The sequence below is a fragment of the Pinus tabuliformis genome, chromosome 6 (genome assembly GCF_031772625.1).
Source record: "Pinus tabuliformis cultivar Carrire ecotype Pingquan chromosome 6, CPIR1, whole genome shotgun sequence".
Lineage (NCBI taxonomy): Eukaryota > Viridiplantae > Streptophyta > Pinopsida > Pinales > Pinaceae > Pinus > Pinus tabuliformis.
The window spans coordinates 281,974,775-282,001,733 of record NC_142292.1 but is presented as its reverse complement, the minus strand read 5'-3'; the positions used below and the strand labels follow the sequence as shown (position 1 = coordinate 282,001,733).

Sequence of the window (26,959 nt, the reverse complement as noted above, 5' to 3'; positions counted from 1 at the left end):
TCTCGATTTTTGTGCCAACTTTTCCTGTACAAAACAGCAGTGTTTATCCTTGAAATTTGTTCCCTCTAGGCTGAAATTTCATGCCCAGATTTACTGTTGTATGGCCTGCATTAATGGCTGAAAACCTAGAAAAATGTGCCATTGGCCTGCTGCAAGCTACCTTGAGAAACATGCCCTTCTCTTATTGTTAGCTGCATTGGAATTTGTGCTCTTCCTTGTTGCTCCTCTTTTTCTCCTCAGCCCTCTTTTCCTCTCTTTCTCTCCTGAAAATTGTGCCTCTTACTCTCCCTTTTCTCCTTTTATAAACTCATTAATTACTAAACCGGAACCCAATAAATCTTGCCATCACAAGATCAACGGTGGCGACTTGATCTCTCATTGAGATGACTTCAGCCATTTTTTGAAAAAGCCATTTTCTAAAATGGTTTAAGCCACTCAAATTTTATAAAGTCACTTTTGTTGAGAAATCTAGGGCATCAATAGAGGTGATTTCTCTACTTATGATAATTGTTTGTGATAGTCTTTTTACTTCTTGATTATCATCTTCTCTTCTTGAGTTATTATTGTGTTCTTTTCATCAAGACAATTACCATTCATGAACAATAAGGAGACAAGAGACACAGTATATAGGCTGTCAACCAGGGCCAAAACCTCTCACTCTTTGAGAGGAAAACCCAAATGAATTCTTCTTATAGAATCTTCTATTGATGAATACCAAGACCATGACAAAGACCCTTGACACTAGAGCCCTTCCAAAACCAAGCCACTATCCTCCTCTTCACCCTTAGATCAACTCTGCTCTTCTTCACACTCTTCTCGGCTTCCTACAGAATTTTGGCCTCTTCTTGTAGGTCTGTGGTCCTTTAGCTTCACAACAAAAACCCTAGATGACTTTTGCTCCTTGAATAGTCTCATCAAGAAGGAGAATCTTTTCTCCTTCTCACTCAACTTCCTTGAGCGAATTTTTTCACCCAAACAAGATCACTTTTAGATGACTGCAATCTTCGATCTCTTCTTGTCAACTTCAGACCTGTAACTTTCGCACGTGTGAGGGTAAACTTAGCCCAAAACAGTCCACCAACGAATACACTATCCCTCACAATCCCTCCTTCCTTCTTCGTTGACTTTAAGGCTCCTTCTGGGATAATTTGCGCACTTGATGTTAGAGACTTGCTTCACCAAATTGATATCCTCCAAATGAGACAGAGTACTGCTATATATAGTGGTTGGTTCATCACTGGTAGGCCGACATGATCCCTTGGAGTAGGCCGACTTCACATTTCTAGAATTATCCCTTCATTGTAGGCCGACTTGAGTGAGGGCTAGTGACAAGGTCTTGGAGGGTGACTTACAAAACAATTTTGACTCTTTACGATGTGTAACATGCCCTCGTTACATTACAATGACTCTTTAGACTTTTATGACTAGATGACAACATCCCTAAGGGGTCTCAATAGGAACCTTAACTAAAAATAAAATCTCTTGCTCATGAAACCCATGATGCAAGCATTACAATAATCTTATTTTTCTTCTTTTCATCTATTACATTAAATCATAATTACATGTCATTATGAAGACCGAACCTAGTTACACTTTTCATTGTTTTCAACAGTATGAATTTATTATCAACTATCAAAGAGTTGAATGTCAGTAAAAGATTGCAATAGATTATAAACTTAACCTTGATTACTTCAAATGCAGCTAAACTTTTTGGATCACTTTTAATTATAGTGGGGGAATCAAGAAGAACAAAACATGAAGTTAATTAATGCCGCATAAGACTTCAATCAACAGTACACACTTTAAGGGAAATATTATTATTAGTATAAGCAACCTTGATATGGGAAGAAACATAAAAACTAAATAAAATATGTTTTTTCTGTGACAATCTACGGGTATAATAATTTATTTGCAGTGTTCCTTGGATATGACAACCCCAAAAGTAAATAACCAAACCTTGTTGGCCCACACTAGTCCACAGGCATTGCAAAGTGTCCTTGGTCCAACTGGCCCACGCCGCATCATTGGAGTAGATCTCTCCCCAGTGCCACAATGAAGGCATCTGCCATAGTAATATACAAATTGCAGGAACCATATTTCAGCAAATACAGTTCTCTCAGACTCAAAACATAAAACCAACCATTTAGACATGTTGTACAGTAAGGCATCAATCATCTGGTGCTGTGCATGCTTGCATATATAAGGCAAAAATATCATAGCATAAGCCAATCCAGTGTTTTGTGTGCTTCTTCTGCTTTGCTTACAGACAGGAGAAATCATAAATGCTGAATTCACATAATAATATTATGAATGAATAAATCGTCATAATGTGTTCTTCAAATATTTCCCCCGATTTTCCAGAGATTGCTTAACCGGACAAGCATAAACAATTTTAGCTTCATCCCTCTGACGAAAGGAGCCATAGAGTGGGAACACCCTGAAATTAAGCCTCATAAAAATACTTAACATGACCATCTCATTTACCTCTTCCATGCACTAGGAAATCACAAGAAATAAGCAACATTGCACAGGAATCAGTACATACATGAAAGACACCAGTGATCTTGACATTCACCACAGAAATAGAAAGGTCAATTCATCTAGTGTAAATTTCAGTTCAGTAAACAGATAGATAAATGTTTTGATTAGCGACCTGAGGAATCATAAATGCTAAATTCACATAACAATATCATGAATGAACTAATCATCGTAACATGTTCTTCAAAAATTCCACCTCATTTTGAGAGACTGCTTAATAAGGCACTAGAATAAACAAATATAGGTTACCCCAAATGAATTCCGGAAACATTAAGTCTGAAAAAAAGTATATAATTAAACTAAGCCTCATTGAATAATTTCCATGACATTTCATTCATCTCTTCTATGTACTAGGAAATCCCAATAAATAAACAAAATTGCAGACATAAGCACATGAATGAAAAACAGCTGTAAACTTGAAATTGCACCACGTAAATATGAAATAAATCTAGACTGCCCAAGTACCTTTTGAATGAATAAATTCTCATGAAGGGAAAGCAAAGGTTATGGAGAAGTCAATAAATACTGGGACAAATTCAACTCATTAAACAGAAAGCAATGTTTCAGGCATTATTTTCTTAGTCTTTCGGTATTAGAGTTAGTTTAGATGATCCAGTTCATCAATTGGGTAGTATAGTTGTTAGTAGAGAATCAAGAGCTAGTCTGCAAACATCCTCAGATTTGGGAAGCATTAGCTTCTTTAGGGAGTTTTTCACTTCCTTCCAGCTTATGTGGTAAATTGTTGTTGTATGTACACCATACATAACATAACCGAGTTTTTTATTGAGCCAATACATGTGTACTATTTATTTGATGTGATGATAATGTCATGATTTCATGTTTCTGTTTACACTCTAAATAATTTGAATGTTAAAAGGGGTATCTAACCAATTGTGAAAAGATTATTAGGGAAATATTGATTGACCCCCTTCTCAAAAGAAAGAGGAGAGCATAGGGAGGCTGCTAGAGGAGCTCAAGTGCGCTCAAGGAGGCTCAGAGAAGCAAGGAAGAGCAGCGTACAGCAAGATAGAGATCATTTCTCTCATGAGCATTTAAGAGAAGGGCAGAGAGAGCTAGTAAGGAGCTTAAGCCAGTCAAGGAGTTGAGGCAAGGTTGCAGTCAAATGAGAAGATTGCACAGCAGGACAAGGAGCCCAAAATTCTCAGCTACATATCAGGCACACTTCCCGAGTTTCTAGGAGTGAGTCCCAAAATTTTCGGGTTACTGTTCCAGGCATTGTTTGAAGGAGTGAACAGGCCAAGTTGAGGCCCAAACTTTCACTGATCTTCAGGCTATCTCCAAGGCTGAGTTTTGGGTTTGTGTTCAGGCCGAGTTCTGGCCTAATCTTCAGGAGGAATCTGAGCAGAGATTCTGGGTACACAGGTCCAAAAATATATCAGTTTGCCAGTGTTTTACCTGAGCGTGGAGCAGCCTGAGTGTCGACAGGAAACACTTGTGGTTGAGAGCACATGTTCAGCTGAGAAAAAAAGTGTTTCCAGGCAGAGTCATTTGACTCTCCTGTGGGTCATCTTTCTTGAGTAAAACGTGCTGTAAAGAGGCCGTGAATCAGTTCCCTGTCAGTGTAGATTTTGGGTCACCTTCAGCCTTCAGTTTAAGGCTGTTAACACTTGGAAAGGTGGCAGCATTTCCCAGGATTTGTATGCCTTGTTTACATCAGGTTTAGCCACTGTTAGTTGCACAGGAAATCAAGCAAGGACAGTTTGAGTTTATGATTGTAAGGAGTCTATAATTTCTTTGTATTCTCACAGTGACTTCAGCAAACAAAATAAGAGAGATAAGTTGACCCTTCTCTGCTGTACAAACTCCTTTAAGAAGCAACAGAATACTCCCTTAAAACTGGTTTTCCCCTTTTGGGTTTTTCCAGGGTCTGTTGACCAATTATAATTATGCAATGTGTCTCATTTTCTGTGTGTGCTTGCATATTTTGTCTTATATCAGCTGTGAAAAATCAGAGAAGTATAGTCCATGTTGTTTTTTGTTAAATACACATATGTATATATACATATGTATATATATATATATATATATATATATATATATATATATATCAGCTCACATGTTGTGATGGGGTTTGGGCATTAAACCATGCAAAAAACGTGAAACTGGGTTGCGCTACAGCAGTTTACAAATTTTCTACAATATTGGTATCTATGGGATGATAAGTAGCCGATGCTGACTACTGCTATCAATGTCCATACAATTTTACAAGACAATTGAGAGCCAACTTGCTTCATAATGTGCCTGTGGAAGAAAACAACAGTACAGACAAGCTCTATACATGTTGCTGCTTGGGAATGATCAAGAGGCTGCTTATTTAACCGGATGAGCTGTATAATTTTTAGATGCATGGAGGCAGCACCATGACAGGGGGGGAGCATGACAGAAGAGAGCACCCCGTTTGCCATTGATGTCAAAGGCGGCAAAAGATTAAGAAGCATAACAACAGGAGATGCATTATCGCAGGGGGAGTTGCCATCTATAACAAAGGGGAAGATTGTTGACGTATTGTCATTGATGTCAAATCAATGGCATACAAACTAAACACTGAATTTAAGGAATTTATTTCCTGCATTCTAGCAATTCAAGCGATGGAGTTCCTGTTGTTTACACAAAGTATACAACGATTGTTGTTCGACAGACTAATTAATTAAGTAAACTAACAGCAGTGCTGCATGTGGATCTTTGTCCAATGAATTCAACAAGGTGATATATTGAAGCCAATATATTATTACGACTCAAATCATTGCTCGTCTATTTCTCAATAGAGCCATAGAACAAAAATAAATTGATTTGCTGAAGGAGAATATTTAATGATTGTATTAGTGAGTTGCTACTAATTCTTGTGGCAAAAAAGAAGTGAATTCACTAGCATGGATACAAATTAAACACTGAATGCAGTCCATTTATCACAGCGGTCTGGATATTCGCAATTCTATGGACATCTTGCTTTGAGAAACATGGGCGCCATGGGCACTGTATACCGATAACTTTACCTCATGATGAAGTAAGGTCGGATTCTATCATGTCGGCCTTCAAGTCAGCCCCTCTACAATCACATTGATTCAGGGTTCAAAAGTATATATATATTGACCATCCATGGAGCAAAAAGGTATGAAGAATTTGTGTATCTGACAGTGCACTCCAATGAAGAAAAAATATAGAAACTCAGTCAAGCAACAAAGTAAGATTTGGATCTGAGAAAAAACAGAGGCAATTCAGATCCAAGTTCACAGCTCGCGAACTGAGATTATCAAGGAAGCATGACAAGGTTTCTGGTTAGATGTTCTGCGATTTTCATGGCTACACCTCAGTATCTTGCAGCAGACCTTTTCGGCCAGTTTAAACAGACTTTATTGCAGATGATTTTTGGCTAGTTGAAAAGACTTTGTTGCACTTTATATCTGCGGTTTTCCATGTCACTTTCGAAAGTATTCTGTGGACATTTTCTGGGAAGTTTTTCAACCTTTGCCTGGGCACTTTCTAACAGATTTTGGGATCTTTACAAGAACAGACCTCGGCCTGGTAACCAGACCTTGAACCCCTGTTGAACTTCGGGTTATTACAGAGTTTTGGTGCCACTACAGGAGCAGACCTCAGCTCCCTCCTTTGATCAGCATTTTGGGCCTTTTTAAGGGTGCTTTCTTAAGGATACTTTAGCAAGAACAGACCTCAGCCTAGTGAACAGCAGAACTTGACCTAATAACCAGCAAACCTCAGCCTTGATGAGCAGCAGATCTTTACCTTAAGAGGCAGACCTCTGGGTTTGTTGAAGGAGACTTGGACTTGAGAAGGAGAAGTGCATTTGGGCTTATTGGATCACTCCTGTTAAGCAAATCTACTTGGTTTTGGAGCAGGCATCTTTGTCTACTGTAGGCAGCCCTGAAAAACATTATTGGAGTCAATCTTGGAAGCATCTTGAAGCACTATTGAAGGGTATTTTTGAAGGCATTTTTGAAGAATTGTTGAGGAATTACTAAAAACATTTTGAGGTATTCCTTGAGCAGACATGAAGGACCTTGGAGACACTTTCAATGACTTGCTGAAGTTGACCTTGAATTGAAACAGACTTTGAAGAATCTTGATTCTTGATGGCTATTTTTAGCATTTGTTGAAGATCTTGTAGCACTATATGAGGCATTGTTGGAACAAGCATCCTTGAAGTATTGTTGAAGAGATATTTCAAGACTTATTGAAGAAGCCTTTGGAATTCTTGAAAAAACATTGAAGTTACCTTGAAGAACTAAAGTGAATTGAGAGGGTTGGAGACCTAGAGGATTGAAGTCCTCACACAGAGTTGGAGCCTTGTGAAAAACCAGGTTGGAGCCTGGATTGAGATTTGAGGATTGGAGTCCTCAAGTAGACCAAGTTGGAGCTTGGACTTGTAGTGAGAATTGGAGTTCTCACCCAAGGTTGGAGCATTGGAGAATTTGAAGAATTTTTTGTATAAGTTGGAGCCTAGTTGTTTGTAAGACGAATGTAGTCCTCATCATTCTTATTAATAAAATTATTTTCTTATTGTACATCTTGTGTCCTGGTTTAATTAATGATCTTAATTGGCATAATATAACAATTGTAAAGAAATATTGATTCACCCCCTCTCAGTATTTCCAACAGAACTGTAAACTCCTTCTTGATGCCTTCCTGCGCACAGAAATCCTTGAAGACATTAGATGTCTGCTTGCCTCCATTGTCTTACCTCAACATCTTGATATTTCTCCATGTTTGATTCTAGACTAGAACATTGAACTCCTTAAATCTGTCGAAGACCTCGTCCTTATTTTTCATGAAATAGATCCAGGTCTTCCTGGAGAAATCGTCAATGAAAGTCAAATAATACTAGTACCCACTCAAGGATGCTGTTGACATGGGCCTACACACATCTGAATGTACTAGATCCAAAATCCCATTGGACCTAGTGACGCTGCTCAGAAAATTGGTCTTGGCATTTTTACCCAGTGTGCAACACCTGCACACCTCATGTTGCTCATCCTTCAGTTCTAAGTTGCAGGAAATGTTGGAGAAGGGTCTGTTTCCGGCTAGAAATGAAACAGAAACAAGGAAACTTGTACCGCACGGCCAGGAAACGTGTTTCCAGCCATTCTAGCCCGTTTCTCGAGGAGGAAACGAGGCTAGTACGGCCGTAAATGAGTTTCCAGGCCGTACGGCGGAGTTTCCTCTTCTAACTTGACTTTTTCTTGTTTTTTTTTATTTTTTCGCTTCTAAATTTTTATTGGGCAACTAAAATATCTTCTGGATGCTTCTAAATGCCTCTCAAGTTATAAAAAAGAGAACTTTTTTGAGTGGGGCAGCCTAATGTTCAAGCCTATGGCCCTAGTGTTGATATGCAGTTCATGGTAATGTTAAATTCTCCTTTATTTTTCATTTTCATCCTTTTACTTAAATTTTTAACATTACCATGAAATGGCTCAGGATGTTTGAGAGTGGTTTCACCCTCATTGGATTTCATATGGAGAAAGTAGAATTTTAGATCTCACTCAAAATCTAGCAGACTTATCTGTTTTTCAGGATTTCAGGATTGGGGGGATTGCGATGTTTCCATTGGATTTTGACATGTACTAGGGTATGGAACTTGTATTTAATCAAGAGCACTAAGGTCGTTCAACTATGTAGGAAGAGACTCCCAATCAAGCACGAGACAAGAAATTAAAAATTTCTCGTCGCTGATTTTGGATATTGCTATTTTCATTATGTGATCATTCATGAGTAAATATGATGTAAATTTAGAGACTTATAATTTATGCATTGACAATTGACAATTTAATCATAATGTAATAAATTAGAATGATATATGCTTTATGATTGCACATATTTCTTAAATGTCCTAATATATATATCTATATATATATATATATATATATATATATATATATATATATATATATATTGCGTTTCCCCGTTTCCAAAATTTGGGGGGGTCACGTTTCATACCCGTGCCCGTTTTGGAAACTCGTACCCGTTTCCCCGTTTCGTGCAACGTAGCTTCAGTTTTTGCAGCCCTATCACAATTTCCTTGAGCACATTAAGTGCTCCATGATGAATATGTGCTATCCTCTTGTGCCATAACTCTCCCAACCATCTGCTACAACTTACTAATGCATGTGTTGGCTCAAACTGCAACCGAAACAAGTTGCCCTTCCTAACCCCTATCACTTTCGTTGTCTTGGAGTTCTTGGGTCGAATATACACTTTACCCTCCTCAAAGGTCACAATGTAACCCTTGTCCTCCAAGGTAGCAACTGAGATCAGGTTCTTTGTCATACCCAAAACATACAACACGTCCTCCAACAAGGGTTTGTTGGACTCCCTCTGAAACTTGCCCATGCCAAATACGAGTTGGAAGGTACTTGACACTGTCACCAAGCTCTATGTAGAAAGCGAACTCCTTCTCCTTCAAACTGGTGAAATACTCTTTGACTCCCGTCATGTGGCAAGAAGCCCCACTATCAATGTACCACACGTTGGTGGCAACTTAACTCAAGAGACATGCAATGAGTGAAAACTCATTCTCGAACTATGTTGCAAACTTGTCCACCTCTTCAATAGCAACAACCTACTTCTTTTGCTTGCCCTTCTTCTTATTAGGGTATTGGCTGGCATAATGTCTTAACTGATGGCATGCAAAGTAGTTAACCTTGCTTGGATCCTTCTTATTCTCACCCTTGGAGGTAGACCCATCACTTGGCCCTTTCTTGGCCTTAGATTTACCCTTGCTTGCTAGAGCAAGGTTCTCCCCTCCTTTGAATTTAATTTTCTGATCTCCATGCTAAGCACCCTCTCGGATCTCTTCCTGGATGAAATCGTAACATATCCTCTACCAAGAGGGCAGGTGCTCTCAACCAACAATACATTTTACCCACACTTCCCACTACTTTGTAAAGTCATTCAAGGCAATATGCACCAACTCAATCTCTAGAATCATGTCCCCAACACTTGCCATCTAATATCTCAACTGTGTTATCTTGGTCAAGTAAGATGTCACGCTTTCCCCCCTGGACATTTTTATGGTATGCAACTTCTCCCTCGGCGCCATCTTATGACTTTGACAATCGCTCGGGTACAGCTTTGTGAGTGTATCCCACATCTTCTTCATGGTATGGATAATTGAGAGAAATGTGAGAGAACATGAATGAATAAGAAATATATGTATCGTCAATTACATATATATATGTGTGTGTGTGTGTATTTATATATATGGTGTCACACACACACACACACATATAAGAGATTCCATTATTTTCAATAAGAACTTGTCACCTAATTTATAATTACATATAATATAAATGTTATTTACTACTTATGACTTTATTATATTATTAATTAATACATTAAATGAAATCATCATTAAAAATATCTAACACACCTCTTAAAGGTAATTTCATTGTCCACAACTCCTTTCTCATAAAAGCTCGAACTTCAACCTGTTATATGCCTTGGTGAAGGATTTTGCTACTTGACATTGGAAACTACAATAAAATACCTCTATTTCTTTGTTTTTCCCTTGTTGTTTCATATAGCGGTGTTGAATTTCAACATGTTTTGTTTTCGAATAATAAATTTGATTCTTCATCATCTTGATGGCATTTTGATTGCCACAGTGTAAAGTTCTAGGTTGCATTTCAATTTGTGGAAGCTTCAAATCACTTAAAATTGTACGTAACCACAATGCCTCACAAGTTGCTTCAACAATTGCTTTGTATTATGCTTCTATTGTTGAAAGTGCTACTGAAGGTAGTTTTTTACTTGCCTATGAAATTACTCCACTACCAAGGAAAAAACCATAACCTGTTATAGATTTCCTTTCATCTGTATCACCTACCCAATCTGCATCTGAGAAACCTTTCAACATGAAGTTATCATTCTTCTCCAATACAAGACCAAATTGTAAGGTGCCTTCGATATATCTAAGTACATACAAAGATGAACCATACTTTGTCGATGAGATGAAAATACTATGTGGTTGTCACCAAACTTCAATGCTCAAGCAAAATATAAGAGTCCCATCTAATTATCTGGTCATCAACATATACAATCACAATTATAATTTCTTCACCTTTTTTTATATATAAGTCAGGATCGTAATCGCTTCTTTTGAAACTTCTTAATTTAAGATACTTGTTAATCTTTTCATACCATGATCAAAGAGTTTGTTTTAGTACATACACTGGCTTCACCAACTTACATACTAACATTTCTTTTCCTTCAATTGAATATCCTTCAGGTTGCTCCATATACACTTCTTGTAACTATAGAAAATCCACAAAATTATGATCTGCTAATATGAGCAATCTGAAATAAAATTTCTTCTCACATAAACACAAAATTTCTCTACTAGATGCAGCGGAATAGGAACAGAAATAAAAGCACAGTCACACAATTCAAAAACACAGAATTGTCTAGGGAACCCAACTGGGAAAACCCTATGCTTCATTGAGAATTTTATTTATAGAGAAATTGAGCAATTGATCTGTTACAAAATACAATTGTTTCAATTTGAAAGACACACTTGTCTTTCTTGCTTGATCTAAGCTTGAAACCTTTGCAAGACTGTTGATCTCTGCTACCCTCTACCAACCTGTGCACAAGCTTCTCTTGCACACTCTTCCTCTCGCAAGCTCCACGCACAAACTCGTGCTTCCTATTGCTTGGTCTCACAAACTCGTGCTCACCAAAACAGTGATTAAACTTGTGCCTTTGTTCCTCCTTTTAAAGGCGATTTGAATGGTTAAAATTAGTGAGTTTTCTAATTAAGGAATGATTTTGTGATTGATTGAGTTAGCATGAATTCACTGCTCATGCAACTCATCCTATTTCAATTCAACCACTTGAAACTCAATCACTTGTGTTTTTCCTCAATCAATTCACACTAGAAAATCAAGAACTTGACTTTCAATTTCAACACATCAGTTAAATGCATCCTAACTTGTTTTAGGGACTGGTTCCTAAATTATAGGAACTCAAGTTATGCACAAGAAGGAACTCATTTTGGCTCCTATGGTTAAGGCACAAATCAAGTAACCCTTTTCTTGCTGATACTTTCAACAGTAAATCTCCATTCAGAAATGCACTTTTAACATCAATTTGGTGTACCTGCCATCCAAACTATGTTGCAAAAGATAACAACATTCTTATTGTAATTAATTTTACAGTAGGAGCAAACTTTTCCTCAGCTAAATGCATCCTAACTTGTTTTAGGGACTGGTTCCTAAATTATAGGAACTCGAGTTATGCACAAGAAGGAACTCATTTTGGCTCCTATGATTAAGGCACAAATCAAGTAACCCTTTTCTCACTAATACTTTCAACAGTAAATCTCCATTCAGAAATGCACTTTTAACATCAATTTGGTGTACCTGTCATCCAAACTATGTTGCAAGAGATAACAACATTCTTATTGTAATTAATTTTGCAGTAGGAGCAAACTTTTCCTCATAATCAATACCTTATTCGTGTGCATATCCTTTTGCAACCAACCTAGATTTATATTTATCAATGGAACCATCTAATTTGAACTTTGTGCGATATACCCATTTATAACTTATTGGTTTCTTAGTTGAGGGTAATTCAACTGACTTCCATGTGTCATTTTTTATCAAAGCATCATATTCAACTTGCATTGCATCTCTCCATTCTTGTTTTCAATTTGCTTCAATAAAAAAACTCGGATCATAAGAATGCACAAGTTCATTCATCAAAAGGAAATTTCCCTGATGTGATGATTTAGACCTTGTTCTTCTGTTGCCTTGTTGTATCTCATCTAGGTTTCCATCCTAACATGTCCAATTCTACCATTTCAGTCTTGTATGATACTAACTTTCATTGTTCGAAGATTGACTTCCATCTTGTTCTTCCAACTCTAAATCATCATTGTTGCCTGTAATTATCATGTCACAACATATACAACCATAGTTATAATTTCTTTTTGAAATATAAGTTAAGATCGGAAACACTTTTTTTTAAACTTCTTGATTTAAGATACTTCTTAATTTTTTCATATCATGCTTGAGGGGCTTGTTTTAGTCCATACAAGGGCTTCACAAGCTTACATACTAACTTTCCTTTTCTTCCAACCGCGACTCCTTCAAGCTGCTCCATATAAACTTCTTGTAAATCTCCATTCAAAAATAGACTTTTAATGTCCATTTGGTGTACCTACCATCCAAACTGTGCTACAAGAGCTAGCAACATTCTTATTGTAATTAATTTTGCAATAGGAGCAAACTTTTCCTCATAATCAATGCCTTATTTATGTGCATATCCTTCTGCAACTAGCCAAGATATATATTTATCAATAGATCCATCCGATTTGAACTTTGTGCAATATAACCATTCATAGTCTATTGGTTTCTTAGTTGAGGGTAATTCAACTAAAATCAAGTGTTGTTTTCTATCAAAGCATCATATTCAACTTGTGTTGCATCTCTCCATTCGTGTTTACAATTTCCTTCATTAAAAATAATTGGATCATAAGAATGCACAACTTCAATCATCAAAAGAAAGATTTACATGATGTGGTGATTTATACCTTGGTCTTCTCCTTGTTGTATCTCATCTGGCTTTCCATCATAAAGAACCTAACGGTACCATTTTGGTTTTTTATGAAACTAACTTTTATCATTCAAATATTTACAGCCATTTTGTCCTTCCAACTCCAAATCTACTTTTTCTTCCTCCACTTGTTTGTCCTCCTCTTCTAAACCTCCTATTTGTAGCAGGAGTTTTGAAATCATGCTCATCATTTTCACCTTGCATGGACATATTGGAATCTTTCATCAATAATTACATTGCTACATATAACCTTTCTATTTACTAGATCATATAGCTTATATGCATTTGATTCAATATAATATCAAATAAATATGCATTTTCCACTCTTAGCCTCCACCTCATGTCTATCTGAATCCATAATATGCCCATATGCTAAACAACCAAAAATGTTGAGATTGGTTACCTCTGATTTCCTTCCTGACCAAGCTTCATAGGGGGTTTGTCCACAAACCGCCTTTATCAAATTGTGATTTAACAGAAACATTACTGTCTACACTACTCCAACACAACTTATCACTAAGATGATGACCTTTCAACATACACCTAGCCATCTCCATAATCTATTCTTTCTCTCTGCTACCCCATTTTGCCAAGGTGTTTTAGCAACAGATGATTGTTTTTAAGACAGGGACATACCAAACATCATGTAAAATTTTGATGCAATCTCCTAAAACTTGCATGGACGCATCATCTCTACCCTATACTTCATGAGAACTATCATCACCAAAAATAATATCCTTATCACAAGGAGCAAATTTTGAAAAAACTTCTTGTTACCGGTCATATGCTTGGTGGCTCCTAAATAAATGTACCAAACGCATTGAGAAGCAGAGGTATCAGTATGAGAAGCCGTTAACAAATAAACAATGGCAGTTTCTTAAGGAACAATTGTATTGTTTTCAACAAATTGACTCTAATAGTGAAAGCGGGATGAAGAAATAAGATGTCGCAACTGAAGCAGGGTAAAAGAAGATAATGACAGAGAGAATGATGCGACGGCAAACAGAATGGCAAAGGCAAATGAATAATGAAGACAGAAAGAAGAAAGAAATATCATGAACACGCAGGAATGAAGAAGAAAAAAGAGAAGCAAGGTAAGAATAATAGTACTATGTGTTGATGAAAAGTAGTGTATCCATGAAAATTTAAAACCTAAAATATTAATGGTTCCTAATGTTTTTTAGATTAAGTTTTGTCGGCATTAATAACCTGTAATAAACACGTGCAAAAAAATATAAAGAAATATGATGCAAGGGACACAGGGAACAGGAAATCCACAAAGGGGAAAATCTATTAAAATATACCATTGCCCTATATTACATTCAATGTACAAATGGTCCGTTATATAAATATAGGTGGCCATAACAGCTTGTTTGGTTCAACCAATTGTTAGATTTCCTTGAAACCCAGTAAATGATTTGCAATTTTCAAAGTGTAAAAACCAGAAATACAAACAACAGTTGTTTCAGAAACTTAAATTGCAAATACACTAATTTTTTTAACTTAGCATGCACAGAAGAAATTAATGATAAGCTGAAAGACAAACACATTCAATACATAGAACACGAGATATACCCAGGTAACCCCAACTCCAAGAAAAACCCGCAAACTTTGTGTGTCTTTTGTTATCTTCAGCAAAAGGGCAATCGTTAGAAAATTTATAGCAAGGGAAAAGTTCCCTTTCTCTCTAGAGAAACACTAATCAGCGCCCAAGATAAATCAATCTCCCTACAGCGCACTCGATATGTCGTACGGCCACACAGATATGCCTATTTGCACACACGTGCGAGCTGCAGATCTCTCCTCCTACGCACAGGTGCGAGTGGAATAACTGCACTGAGGCTGTAAGAGTATCTCGGCCCTCACTTGATCTTCTTCTTAGTCATTGTAGCTCTGCGATCTGCTGAAACCCTAGTCTCTCCCTTCATTGATCTGACATGCTGCTTGTGCTCAATTGATTGGCCACTTACTCAGTATATCTCCTCTTATAATTTCGTCATATGCCCCTCCTTCACTCTCAATGGCTGAGATTAGATCTTGATAAAGGGTTGAGATTATATCATAAGTTGACTTTAGGAATTCAAATTTTTACTGAGTCTAACTTTAGGAAATAGTTAAATAAATTAATATCCTGCGAAGTGGTTGTCTTGTGGGTCCCTCTATAGCCTTAGCAACTAGGTAAGCAGAACCCTCACTGCTCTACTGCAATCAACACTCCCTCTTAGAGAGGAAGGCATTCTGCACTACACACAGCCTCTCTCTGAGGTAAACAAATTGTTAAAATTGGCAACTAGGGCCAAACTCCATGTGGGTCTTCTTATTTATGGCAGCTGATATTTTTCTTGAATTCCTCTCGTTGAGAGGTGTAGGATTGATCTAAAGATCATCCGATTCCGACATGTATTCATGGAGATATGAATTTATTTGTATTATGCGACAATTCGTCAAGGTCAGCCAGCAACCAAATTGCCCCCATCTATCCTCAACGTGTTACTATAAAAGGAGGTGGCTTGCAAGTCATTTGGCACACACCTCTCGTGATCTCTTCCTCTACATTTGTTTGGGTTTTAGTGGAAGGAAGAATCCCCAAGAGAATACGCAGACCTAGAAGGTTTGCCCTATCCCAAGACGCTGTCTAAAGAGATCTATACACTGCCCTCATCTACATTCATGGAGAATGATTGTTACATTAGAGGAATCTTCGCTGCCCAAAAGGAGGCTCTTATGGAGGAGCATTAACGCTGCCCTAATAAAGAACCTAAAGCTGTCATGGAAATGAACCTAACACAGTCATGGAAGAAGGTTTAACGCAGGCCCTAACTGCTGGCCTTATTCCACTCTAATTCGCTGGAAAGAACAGGACTCTTCCACATGTCAAATGAGGGTTCTATACAGCTAGAGGAGGATGCCTTCACGCTGTCCTAAAGGAGACCTTTATATGCAGCAATATATATGCTGCCAATGGATGCTCCAAAAGGAGCCCTAGCTGTAGTCTCTCACACAGTTAGACGCGATCCTAATGAGAGGACATACCCTAGCCGCAGATACCAATGAGAGCTCTTCGCTATCAATGAAGGAGCTCTATGAACGCTGTCCTAATGGAGGATGATCATCACATTGACCAGGAGGCTCCTACGCAGTCATAGGAGAAGCTTTATCACAGGTATGGAGATGACCTAGGAGCTGTCACAAACTCAGATGTATGGAACAGGTCTGGATACATTCTTGAAGCATGACAAGAAGCAGTATCCTATTTCGGCATATGTATAGACAGCATACCTGTAGGTGCTGTCTTCTCACAATAAAATGGATGGAGCAGAACTGCAGAAGGACCTTAAGACATGTAACAAGAAGTATTACAGTCTCGGCATGGCTACAGTCTTGGGTGTAGGATCTCGGTGTCTAATGCAGTCATGGATAGAGCAATGATCCGTATTATAGAGGACAGTTTAGGATGTCCTTCTCGGAGGTTTGATATCTCTGATGAGGTGCAGTAAGATACCTCTGCTATATCATATTTACAAGTTACAGCTAGCTGCTTTCCTAGGCTCCAAACCATAGCAATCAGCTAAGGCTGTTCCATGACAGTATTGCAGTATGCAGCATAGTGCAGCATGATGGGTGCAGCACAGTGATAGGTGCAGCATAGTGAATGCAGCATGATGATGGGTGCAGCATAGTGAATGCAGCATGATGGATGCATCATAGTGGTGATGGGTGCAGCACAGTGATGGGTACAGCATGGTGATGGAATCACCTGCGTTCAGATCTGCTACCTCATGTGTCATCTTCCTAGAAAAGATCTCTGCTCTTATTTTGACAAGTCAAAATGTTGACTTCTGATGTATATGTATTATCTCTCTCTCTCCTGAACTATTGAAGAACATAAGAAGAATTGATCAAGGGTTTCCCCACATTGGGGTCTGTCCCTGGCTGGCGCCACATCTTGTGTCCTCTTGTCTTGGCTTGTCTTCTGTAATTTATGTTTATGTTCTATCTGCATTTCACTATCATGCTAAATGTGATTGCTAATCTGGAATTGATATTGAGCTAATATGGAAAATTGAAGTAAATTTGCTCTCAGCATAGAACATACCTAAAATTAACATGGTATCAGAGCTGAGGTGAAGACAAAGCCCAAGCAAGGGTGAAAAAGCAATCACCGAAAACAGTTGGACAAGGTCAAAAGACTCAATGGGTTCCTCATCCGTCTTCAAATACACCAAGGGTGAAGTAGAAGCAAAGAAGATTATCAGAGTGGCATGGCGGTAGCTTCTGGTGGCCTACCTAAAGGTCACTTCAATGGGAAGTCCAGATCTAAGGATGGCCTTGCTTGCAATAAGTTTGGCCATTATGCGAAGGAGTTTCCGAATAGAAGGGACACATCACTTAATGATGATAACAATCATTCCAGGGGCATCTTCAATAATTGAAGGAATGACAGGTACAATGGCAAAAAGGAATGCAAGTCATCAAGAAAATGGCCGACTCTTCAAGAAAGCAAGGAACTCCTAGTATGAAGAATCAAATGTTGTTTCTGATCAGCTAAAGGAGTATTTTCTTATATTGGCCCTCTCCGCTACTTCTCCTCCAGACTCTTTGGGAATCTAGCTTATTGATAGTAGTGCTTCAAGGCACTTCACCGGACACAGGGAAACTCTCTCTAGTCTGAGAGAGAAGGAAGCAAACTTGGAGATTATTCTTGGAGATGATGCCACCTATCACGTAAAGGGTGTAGGGGATATTACTCTTCAATTGGATCAAGGTAGTGTACCTTATCTCAAGAAGAACCTAGGGTCCATTTCAGCAATGGAAGACAAAGGTGGCATTCATCAATGGAAAGGTACGTGTGTGGATAAGGAATTTTTAAAGATGCTTTTGAGTTCAGGGTTGGCAATTTGTATCAAGTTGCAGGAAGTCCATTGGGGACCATGTCAGTTGACACATCTCTTCTATAGCACCGAAGGTCTGCTCATTATGGGGCCTTACCCGATGTGAGACAGATGGTGACAGGGATCCTTGAATTCAAGGAAGAGCATGAAGGTACATGTCCGAGATGTACCGAGGGAAATCTTACAAGGGGACCATTCCCTTCATGTAATAGCAAGACCTCTGATGTGGAACAACCCGAGGGGTTTGAGATTCATGATCAGGAATCTCATGTATGTAGGTGGAAGAAAGCCCTTTATCGCTTGAAGCAAGCACCCCATACTTGGTATGAAAGGATAATCAGCTATCTGATGAAGCTGAGATTCACTAGGAGTGAAGCCAATCCAAACCATTGCTTGGAAGGTTGTGGATGATAGGCCTCTCATACTTGCACCTTATAAGGACGACCTCTTTCTAACAGGTGCAGACCCTCTCATTTGCAAAAGTAAGAGGGAGTTGGATTCTGGATTTGGAATGGTGAACTGCAAGCCTATGACTACCTCGATGAAGCCTAACTTTAAGAAGTTATGCGGTAGTGATGCCCGACCTTAGTTGGGAAATGCCTCTGAGTTCCATAAACTCATACTAGCATTGATGTTCTTGGTGAACTCCCATCCGGATATACGTTTTGCAGTTAGCATGTTTAGCTCATATATGGTTTAGCCTCACTGGATTGGTGCCAAGAATCCTTTGAGATATCTTCGGGGCAGAATCTCTCATGGATTGAGATACACTGCAGAAAATATAAGCTGCATGATTATTCGAATGCTAACTGGTTAGGCAGTGTGGAGGATCGCAAGAGCACTTCTAGGTGTTGGTTCTCTTTGGGTTCTGCTTCGATATCCTAGATGAGCGGGAAGCAGAAGTTGGTTGCTTTGAGCACCGATGAGGCCGGATACATCGCTGTGAGTATGGCCTCCTGTGAAGTTGTCTGGTTGTGGAAGCTCTGTTGTGAGCTAGTTGGACACGTGCTAGATACCACCGTGATCTTCTGTGACAACCAGAGTGGGATTCGAGTGTTGAGGAATCGTGTGTTCTATGATCACACCAAGCATATAGACATCAGGTACCACTTTATCTGGGATATGGTACAACGGGGAGTAGGAAGGCTCCAACACATTAGGACTGATGTGCAGGTCACCGACATTCAAATGAAGCCCTTGGGAAACGTCAAATTCTTGACTTTCTGAGAATGACTGGGAGTCGTGGAGAGACTCTCTCTTGAAGATCCTGTATGATATGGACACTGATATCTGGGAGCTCCGAGGGGCTTGGGCCCTGGGGGTACTTCTTGGAGCGATGAGCAACCATAGGGTGAGTGGTTCAGCCTTCCCCTAGTGGTTTGCTATGTAGGCAAGATGAGTGGTTCATCCTTCTCCTACCAAGACACAATTATAGGATGAGTGGTTCAGCCTTCCCCTAGTGATTGGTTGTGTACAGGGTGAGTGGCTCAGCGTTCCCCCGGGATACCCATGGTGACATGTAGGCAAGATGAGTGGTTCATCCTTCTCCTGCCGAGACATCCTAACCATGCAGTTTGGGACTCATGGGAAGTACCTCTCATCTAGCCAAAGAGTAGGGAAATGAGGATAGGGACCATAGTAGTACCGATGGACGCATCGAGTAACTACCATACTCCCTATGCTAGGATGATATTGATCTCGGATCAATTGGAACTGACTTCGGGTCAGTAAGAGTTATATAATTCACTCTCTTTTGGAACTGATTTCAGATCAGTAAGAGTGGTATGATACACTCTCTTTATTTGGAACTGATTTCAGATCAGTAAGAGTGGTATGACACACTCTCTTTATTTGGAACTCATTTCGGATCAGTAAGAGTGGTATGGGACACTATCTTTATATGGGATAACTTCGGGTCAGTAGAGGATGGTATGATACATTCTCAATCACTTCTTCTTCTTCATAGTTCATTAGAGCAGAGCAAAGCAATGCAGGGCACTGATGGCAGAGATAGTACAGTCTGGCAGATGGATTAGCAGATGGAGTTCTCCCTAGTTGAGAGGGGGTGTTAAAATTGGCAACTAGGGCCAAACTCCATGTGGGTCTTCTTATTTATGGCAGCTGATATTTTTCTTGGATTCCTCTCGTCCAAAGGTGTAGGATTGATCTAAAGATCATCCGATTCTGACATGTATTCATGGAGATATGAATTTATTTGTATTATGCGACAATTTGTCAAGGTCGGCCAGCAACCAAATTGCCCTCGTCTATCCTCAACGTGTTACTATAAAAGGAGGTGGCTTGCAAGTCATTTGGCACACATCTCTTGTGATCTCTTCCTCTCCACTTGTTTGGGTTTTAGTGGAAGGAAGAGTCCCTAAGAGAATACGCAGTCCTAGAAGGTTTTCCCTAGACCTAGACGTTGTCTAAAGAGATTTATACACTGCCCTCATCTACATTCATGGAGGATGATTGTTACATTAGAGGAATCTTCGTTGCCTAAAAGGAGGCTCTTATATCACAGCAAGGAAAGGCTTCAACGCTGGTATGGTGGAGCCTTAACGCTGCCCTAATAAAGAACCTAACGTTGTCATGGAAGTGAACCTAACACAGTCATGGAAGAAGGTTTAACGCAGGCCCTAACAGTTGACCTTATTCCACTCTAATTCGCTGGAAAGAAGAGGTCTCTTCCACAAGTCAAATGAGGGCTCTATACAGCTAGAGGATCCCTTCACGTTGTCCTAAAGGAGACTTTATATGCAGCAAGATATACGCTTCCAATGGATGCTCCAAAAGGAGCTCTAGTTGTAGTCTCTCACACAGTTAAACGCAGTCCTAATGAGAGGATATACCCTAGCCGCAGATACTAATGAGAGCTCTTTGCTGTCAATGAAGGAGCTCTATTAACGTTGTCCTAATGGAGGATGATCATCACATTGACCAGAAGGCTCCTACGCAGTCATGGGAGAAGCTTTATCACAGGTATGGAGATCACCTAGGAGTTGTCACAAACGCAGATGTATGGAACAGGTCTAGATACATTCTTGAAGCATGACAAGAAGCAGTATCCTATTTCGGCATATGTATAGACAACATACCTGTAGGTGTTGTCTTCTCACAATCAAATGGATGGAGCAGAAGGCCTTAAGACCTGTAACAAGAAGTATTACAGTCTCGGCATAGCTAAAGTCTTGGGTGTAGGATCTCGGTGTCTAATGCAGTCATGGATAGAGCAGAGATCCGTATTATAGAGGACAATTTAGGATGTCCTTCCCGAAGGTTTGATATCTCGGATGAGGTATAGTAAGATACCTCTACTATATCATATTTACAAGTTACAGCTAGCTACTTTGCTAGGCTGCAAGCCATAATAAGCAGCTAAGGCTATTTCATGACAATATTGCATCATGCAACCATAGTGCAGCATGATGGGTGCAACACAGTGATAGGTGTAGCATGATGATGGGTGCAACATATTGAATGCAGCATGAGGATAGATGCAGCATAGTGGTGATGGGTGCAGCACAGTGATGGGTACAACATGGTGATGGAATCACCTGTGTTCAAATCTGCTACCTCATGTGTCATCTTCCTAGAAAATATCTATGCTCTTATTTTGACAAGTCAAAATGTTGACTTCTGATGTATATGTATTATCTCTCATTACTGAACTATTTAAGAACATAAGAAGAATTGATCAAGGGTTTCCCCGCATTAGGGTTTGTCCCTGGCTGGCACCACATCTTGTGTCCTCGTCTTGGCTTGTCTTCTGCAATTTATGTTTATGTTCTATCTGCATTTTACTATCATGCTAAATGTGATTGCTAATCTGGAATTGATATTAGGCTAATATGGAAAATTGAAGTAAATTTGCTCTCAGCATAGAACATACCTAAAATTAACACAAATCTAGTCCCTAGCAATGCCTTGCTCAGAATGTATGTTGTCTACTCCTCTGTTACTACATACTCGAGCATAATTATACCTCTCTGAAACATTGGACTCTTAGAGAGCTTAATGCAACTTTGATTGTCACAATGGATTGCAGTGGGCTCCAACTCTATCCCAAACAAGCCCACGAGAAACTTCCTCAACCAGATAGGTTTGCACCCTACCAAACCGGCAACCATGTGCTTGGCCTCAGTTGAGCTCAATGCAACTGATCTCTGTTTCCGACCGAACCAAGAAACAATTGTTGATCCAGCACTGAATGTGCATCTCAATGTACTCTTCCTGTCTATGGAGCTCCCTACCCAATCTACAACAGAGAAGCCCTCAAGCCTCACCCCATCAACCTGTCTATACCACAACCTGCACTCTATTGTCCCCCTAAGATAACTCAATACGTGCTCGGCAGCAACCTAATGCGCTCTAGTAGGCTTGACCATAAACTGACTCAAAGAGTTAAATGCAAAATATATGTATGGTCGTGTGTTTACCAAATACATCAATGACCCTATTAAATGTCGATAAAGTGAAGGATCAACTCGCTCTAATCTGGATGTATCGATCTTCCTCCAGTTTGTGACTAGATGCATACCCATGGGCCTGCAATCCTACATGTAAAATTTCCTCATAATCTTCAGGGCATACTTGCCCTGCCCTAAGAAGATCACCCCATTACCCTACCAAAACCCCCAACCCAAGGAAATAGTGCATTAGCCCCATATCCTTCATCTCAAACTCTCTTGCACTACTGGATGAGCTTATCTACGCCTGTCAAAATCAAATCGTCCACATATAACACCAGAATAAGCGGCTCACCTTCAACAACAATGTAGTAGAAGTTCGGGTACGCTTCACTCTTGGATATTCAAGTTGGAATAAGAATGATGCAGCAACTTTGAACAGATCAAAAATAGAAGGTGATTCTAAATTAATCAGTCAAGATAGTCATTCACCAATGAAGGTTAGACAAAGGTTAAAGGAATTTGATTAGAGGAAAAACCTGACGAAAAAGAGAATTAAGCACATGAGTATGTATTTACAAGAAGATAAAAGGTTGTTGTGCAGTATAAAAGGGACATTTAGCCACATTAAAGAATTTCAAGAACATGGTAAAAGTTTGGATCAAGGATTGGATTCCTTGAAAAAGCGCATCTTTCAAACAAAAAGGAATGAGAAGGCCATTACGGAAGAAATTAGTACAATGAATTTTGGTTCAGGGCAGTTGCAGGGTCAAAGGAATGATCATCTAGATCTAGAGGCAGCTTGTTGTGTAGATGACCTTAAAGCACCATTGTCCCATTTAACTATGGTTTTGTTGTGGATATTAGACTCTTTTATCAAGAAATATGTTGAAGTTAATGATATACTTTTAGAACCCAACGCCCAGTATTCAGCTCCAACAATTATAAGCAGAATGAATACATAGCCAGATTCCTAACACAAAAAATATAACATAAGCAAAATCAAAACTCAATCTGAATCACAAACACACATAAACAATTTATGCCCAATCACTAGTTCTTCATTAATAAATTAATCACGAAACTTACTTGGGTTCCCGTACTAGGGATAGTGGCCTAGCTGAGAAAATACAATATCGATCACTAGTCCCACTGCACTTTCTCTCACTCAGCACACGCTCACTAAGAATCCTCTCTCAATCTTGTGTTATCATTGTGTCTTAGCACCTCACATTAGGCTCAATTTATAACTTTCCTAAGCTGAGATTGACAGCGAAAATTAGCTCATTAAGTTAACTGAAGATAAGTGACATTACTTTAGTTAACTATCCTATCTTTAGCTTTCTTTACTTTAACTCAAATACAAGTCATAAAATTTAAATTGCTTTACATGCACATCACATCAACATGTGTGCAACTCACCGGCACACTTTGCATGACGAACAAGCTCCTAACGAGACCATCAACCCTTGAACAAATAACATCATTGTTGCCTCCATAAATCCTCCTGACTTTAGCTAGAATCTGACACATCCAACCCCCTTCACTACATGTGTGTTGCTAGCTCCACAACGCACATGGCAGTCTGAGAACACTGTGGAACATTGACCTCACCCAATCATGCGATTGGACACTCTATTGTCCACTATAGCCATAACCCATTGTCCTCATACACAACAATACTATTGTTAGAAACAAAGGAAACTAGAGATGATTTCTTCTCGAATTTCTCCATAAAGTCATCAATCTCAGTTGATGTTCATGCATCCATCTGATCCTCCTCCTTCTTCTTTTGTGGACATTGGCTTGCATAGTGACCAATCTTGTGACACACAAATCACTTCACTTTGTTGATGTCCTTCACGAAAGCAAATCCCCCACTTCCCTTTACTTTACCTTTGCCCTTTCCAACAAGTGAAAAATTCTCCTCATCATCATTTCCATCAAGTTGGCCTGCAATTTCAAAATGTCTCCTTGTCTCCTCCTGTACGAAGTCATCCCACAATCTATCCCAACTGGGCAAATTCTCTAATGCGACGATCCCATCAGCAAAATCATCCCACTTCGAAAGAAAGCCACTCAAAGTTGATCAGACAAACTCTTCATTGTTAATAGTTCCCCCACTGTTGTCAAATCATCTATAATCTAAGTGATCCAAGTTAGATATGATGCAACTGTGTCAATGACTCAATTTCAAACATCTTTGCATTTCTCAGTTTCTCCTTCAACACCATCTTCATGTATTGGTTTGTCCTTCCACGAGCTAAAATTTCCTACCCCATCCAACCTGTCCTCATAACATAGCCCAATAGCCATCTTTGTCAAATTGACCAACAATTAATTTTATCCCTTTGCACACTACCTAGGCTTGCTGTCCAAGACTCTTCAAAAGTATAGCAATGAAGTTTTTTTTAATTTTCCTGGCTGACCAAAGGACAACAAAATCCATAATGTATTCCATGTATCATGCCTCAAGAAGGATGTGGAACAGCAAGTCACCACCTCTCTCGAATTGCCACCCTTAGACGAAGAAGGACAGGTAGAGTTGATCATGGACACAATCATGGTCCTGTGAGAAAAGAAGTTAAAGAGACGAGAAATTCCAAAATACCTTATCAGATGGGAGAAACTACCTAAGGAGAACGCGACTTGGGAAGGAGAATGAGTTTTACAGCACCCAAATCTGCAATTGCTTGAGGGCAATATATTTCGAGCAGGGGGGATGGTAATGTCCTCCACAAATTATGGGCTAATAAGGGACGAAGTAGCCTATCAATCCCTGTAGGCTATAGTCCTCAATAACAGGAAAACCCCAAAAATACCCAGATTTGGGCAAGTTTTGGGGCAATTGGGGAGAGAAACCCACAGATGGGGTTTTGGTGTATTTTACTCAATCAATTAAGAAGAGAAACCCCTCTAGGAAATCTATAAATTCAAGATAGATGAACTCAATTGGGCATATTGTGTGGATCAGTTCATTTGTTTCTTGAGAATTAGCTCTGAGGGTTTTAAGACCCCTTCTCTTCTGTCAATTTCGGTGGTGAAAGATCCCACCCTAGTTGACTCCTCTCTATCTGTCCTTTAATTCTGTTCTGGAGAGACAGCAAAGTTCTGTTTGGTCGAGTACCATTTGGAGAAGCAGTGAAGATTTGTTTGTCCCTGATCGTTTGTTTTGGCACAGGAGTACCATTTGGAGAAGCAGTGAAGATTTGTTTGTCCCTGATCGTTTGTTTTGGCACAGGAGTACCATTTGGAGAAGCAGTGAAGATTTGTTTGTCCCTGATCGTTTGTTTTGGCACAGAAATACTAGTGGGAAGGCAGTAAGTTCTCTGTTCCATTTTCTTGTCTTGTCCACAGGAAACCCACTCCATAGAAGCAGCGAATGGCAAAAGGGATCCTGTGATTGATTTACGATTCAACTGTAAGTTCTGTGGTAAAGCGAATAGGATAAGGCTGGAAAACTTCTGAGGTTGAGCCAGAACCAATCAGGATAATCGTGGAGCTTAAGAAATCTTCCGCGCGGGCACCCTGTAACAAGAAGTAAGGCCGAACATCCTGGAAGTCTCGAAAGGCAATATTCTGTGGTCTCTAAAGGAGCCGAAGTTCCCTAAAGACAGACAGAAGCCGAACAAGTGTGGAGCTGTCAAGGAAGGTGAAGCCAAGGTTTAAGAATTACGTCAAGCAGACCTAAGTTGAAATCGAGGTGCAAAATCATGAGCCAGTTTTACTGAGAGAGTGCGAGAGCCCTGTTTTGAGAGCGGACCTGAACAGTGAGTAGGGCAGTATTGAAGCATCAGATCTAAGCGAGCTAGGGTATTGGAGTTATAAAGTAGTTAGGCCAGATTACTGTTGCATTGGTAGTTTTCAATAAATACTGTGTAGTTTATATTGGTTACATACTCCTGTTGAATTCGAACTTTATGGACTGGTATTGGACTGGATGATCTATGTGAACAATGCACTCAGTAAATGTCACACTCGTTTGATTGAACTATAATATTGTGTCATACTGTTGGCTCTATATTTGTACTAAAATTGTTATCTTGTGGATTGGAAGAAAGTGTGAGTAAAAACCATAGCTGTGCAAAAAGAATCCTAGGGCAGAATTACACTAGCACCTTACAATTGGCATATCTCTTAGGCACACTTGTATATTTCTTTTTCTCAGCAGTTGCGCTGCACTTTTTCTCTAGCACACTAGGCCTACCTCTCTCTAGTGCACTTGTGAGGAGGCTATTTCAGAATTTGATTGAGACTTGGTTCCATTGATTCTTTTATTGACCCTAGTAAATATCAACAGCCGCCAGCTAGGTATGCTGCCACCATCTGCCAAGCTCAACTTTTTCACTGCAGTGATTTATGTCTCCATCTGCCACCTACAAAAAGCCCTCTTTTTGTATAGTTTTGAACATAAGAAACTTTTGAAAAATGTTTGCCAGTTTATAAAAAAACCAAAAGTATCACTTATGACTTGACTTTCATTATTCATAACTCTTTCTCTATCCCAAGACTTTCTCCACTTCATCCTCACCA

At 39.3% G+C, this 26,959-nt stretch overlaps 1 protein-coding gene across 4 annotated transcripts in view; it reads right to left on the bottom strand.

Annotated features, from left to right (window-relative positions):
- The window catches only part of LOC149258450 (GATA transcription factor 24-like), an 89,907-nt gene that overhangs the window by 23,752 nt on the left and 39,196 nt on the right, over positions 1-26,959 (bottom strand). For all 4 annotated transcript variants that reach the window (XM_089415389.1, XM_089415382.1, XM_089415385.1 and 1 more), the window contains one exon: positions 1,957-2,062. In XM_089415389.1, the coding sequence (XP_089271515.1) occupies positions 1,957-2,062 (106 nt within the window). The remainder of the gene's footprint in view (positions 1-1,956; positions 2,063-26,959) is intronic.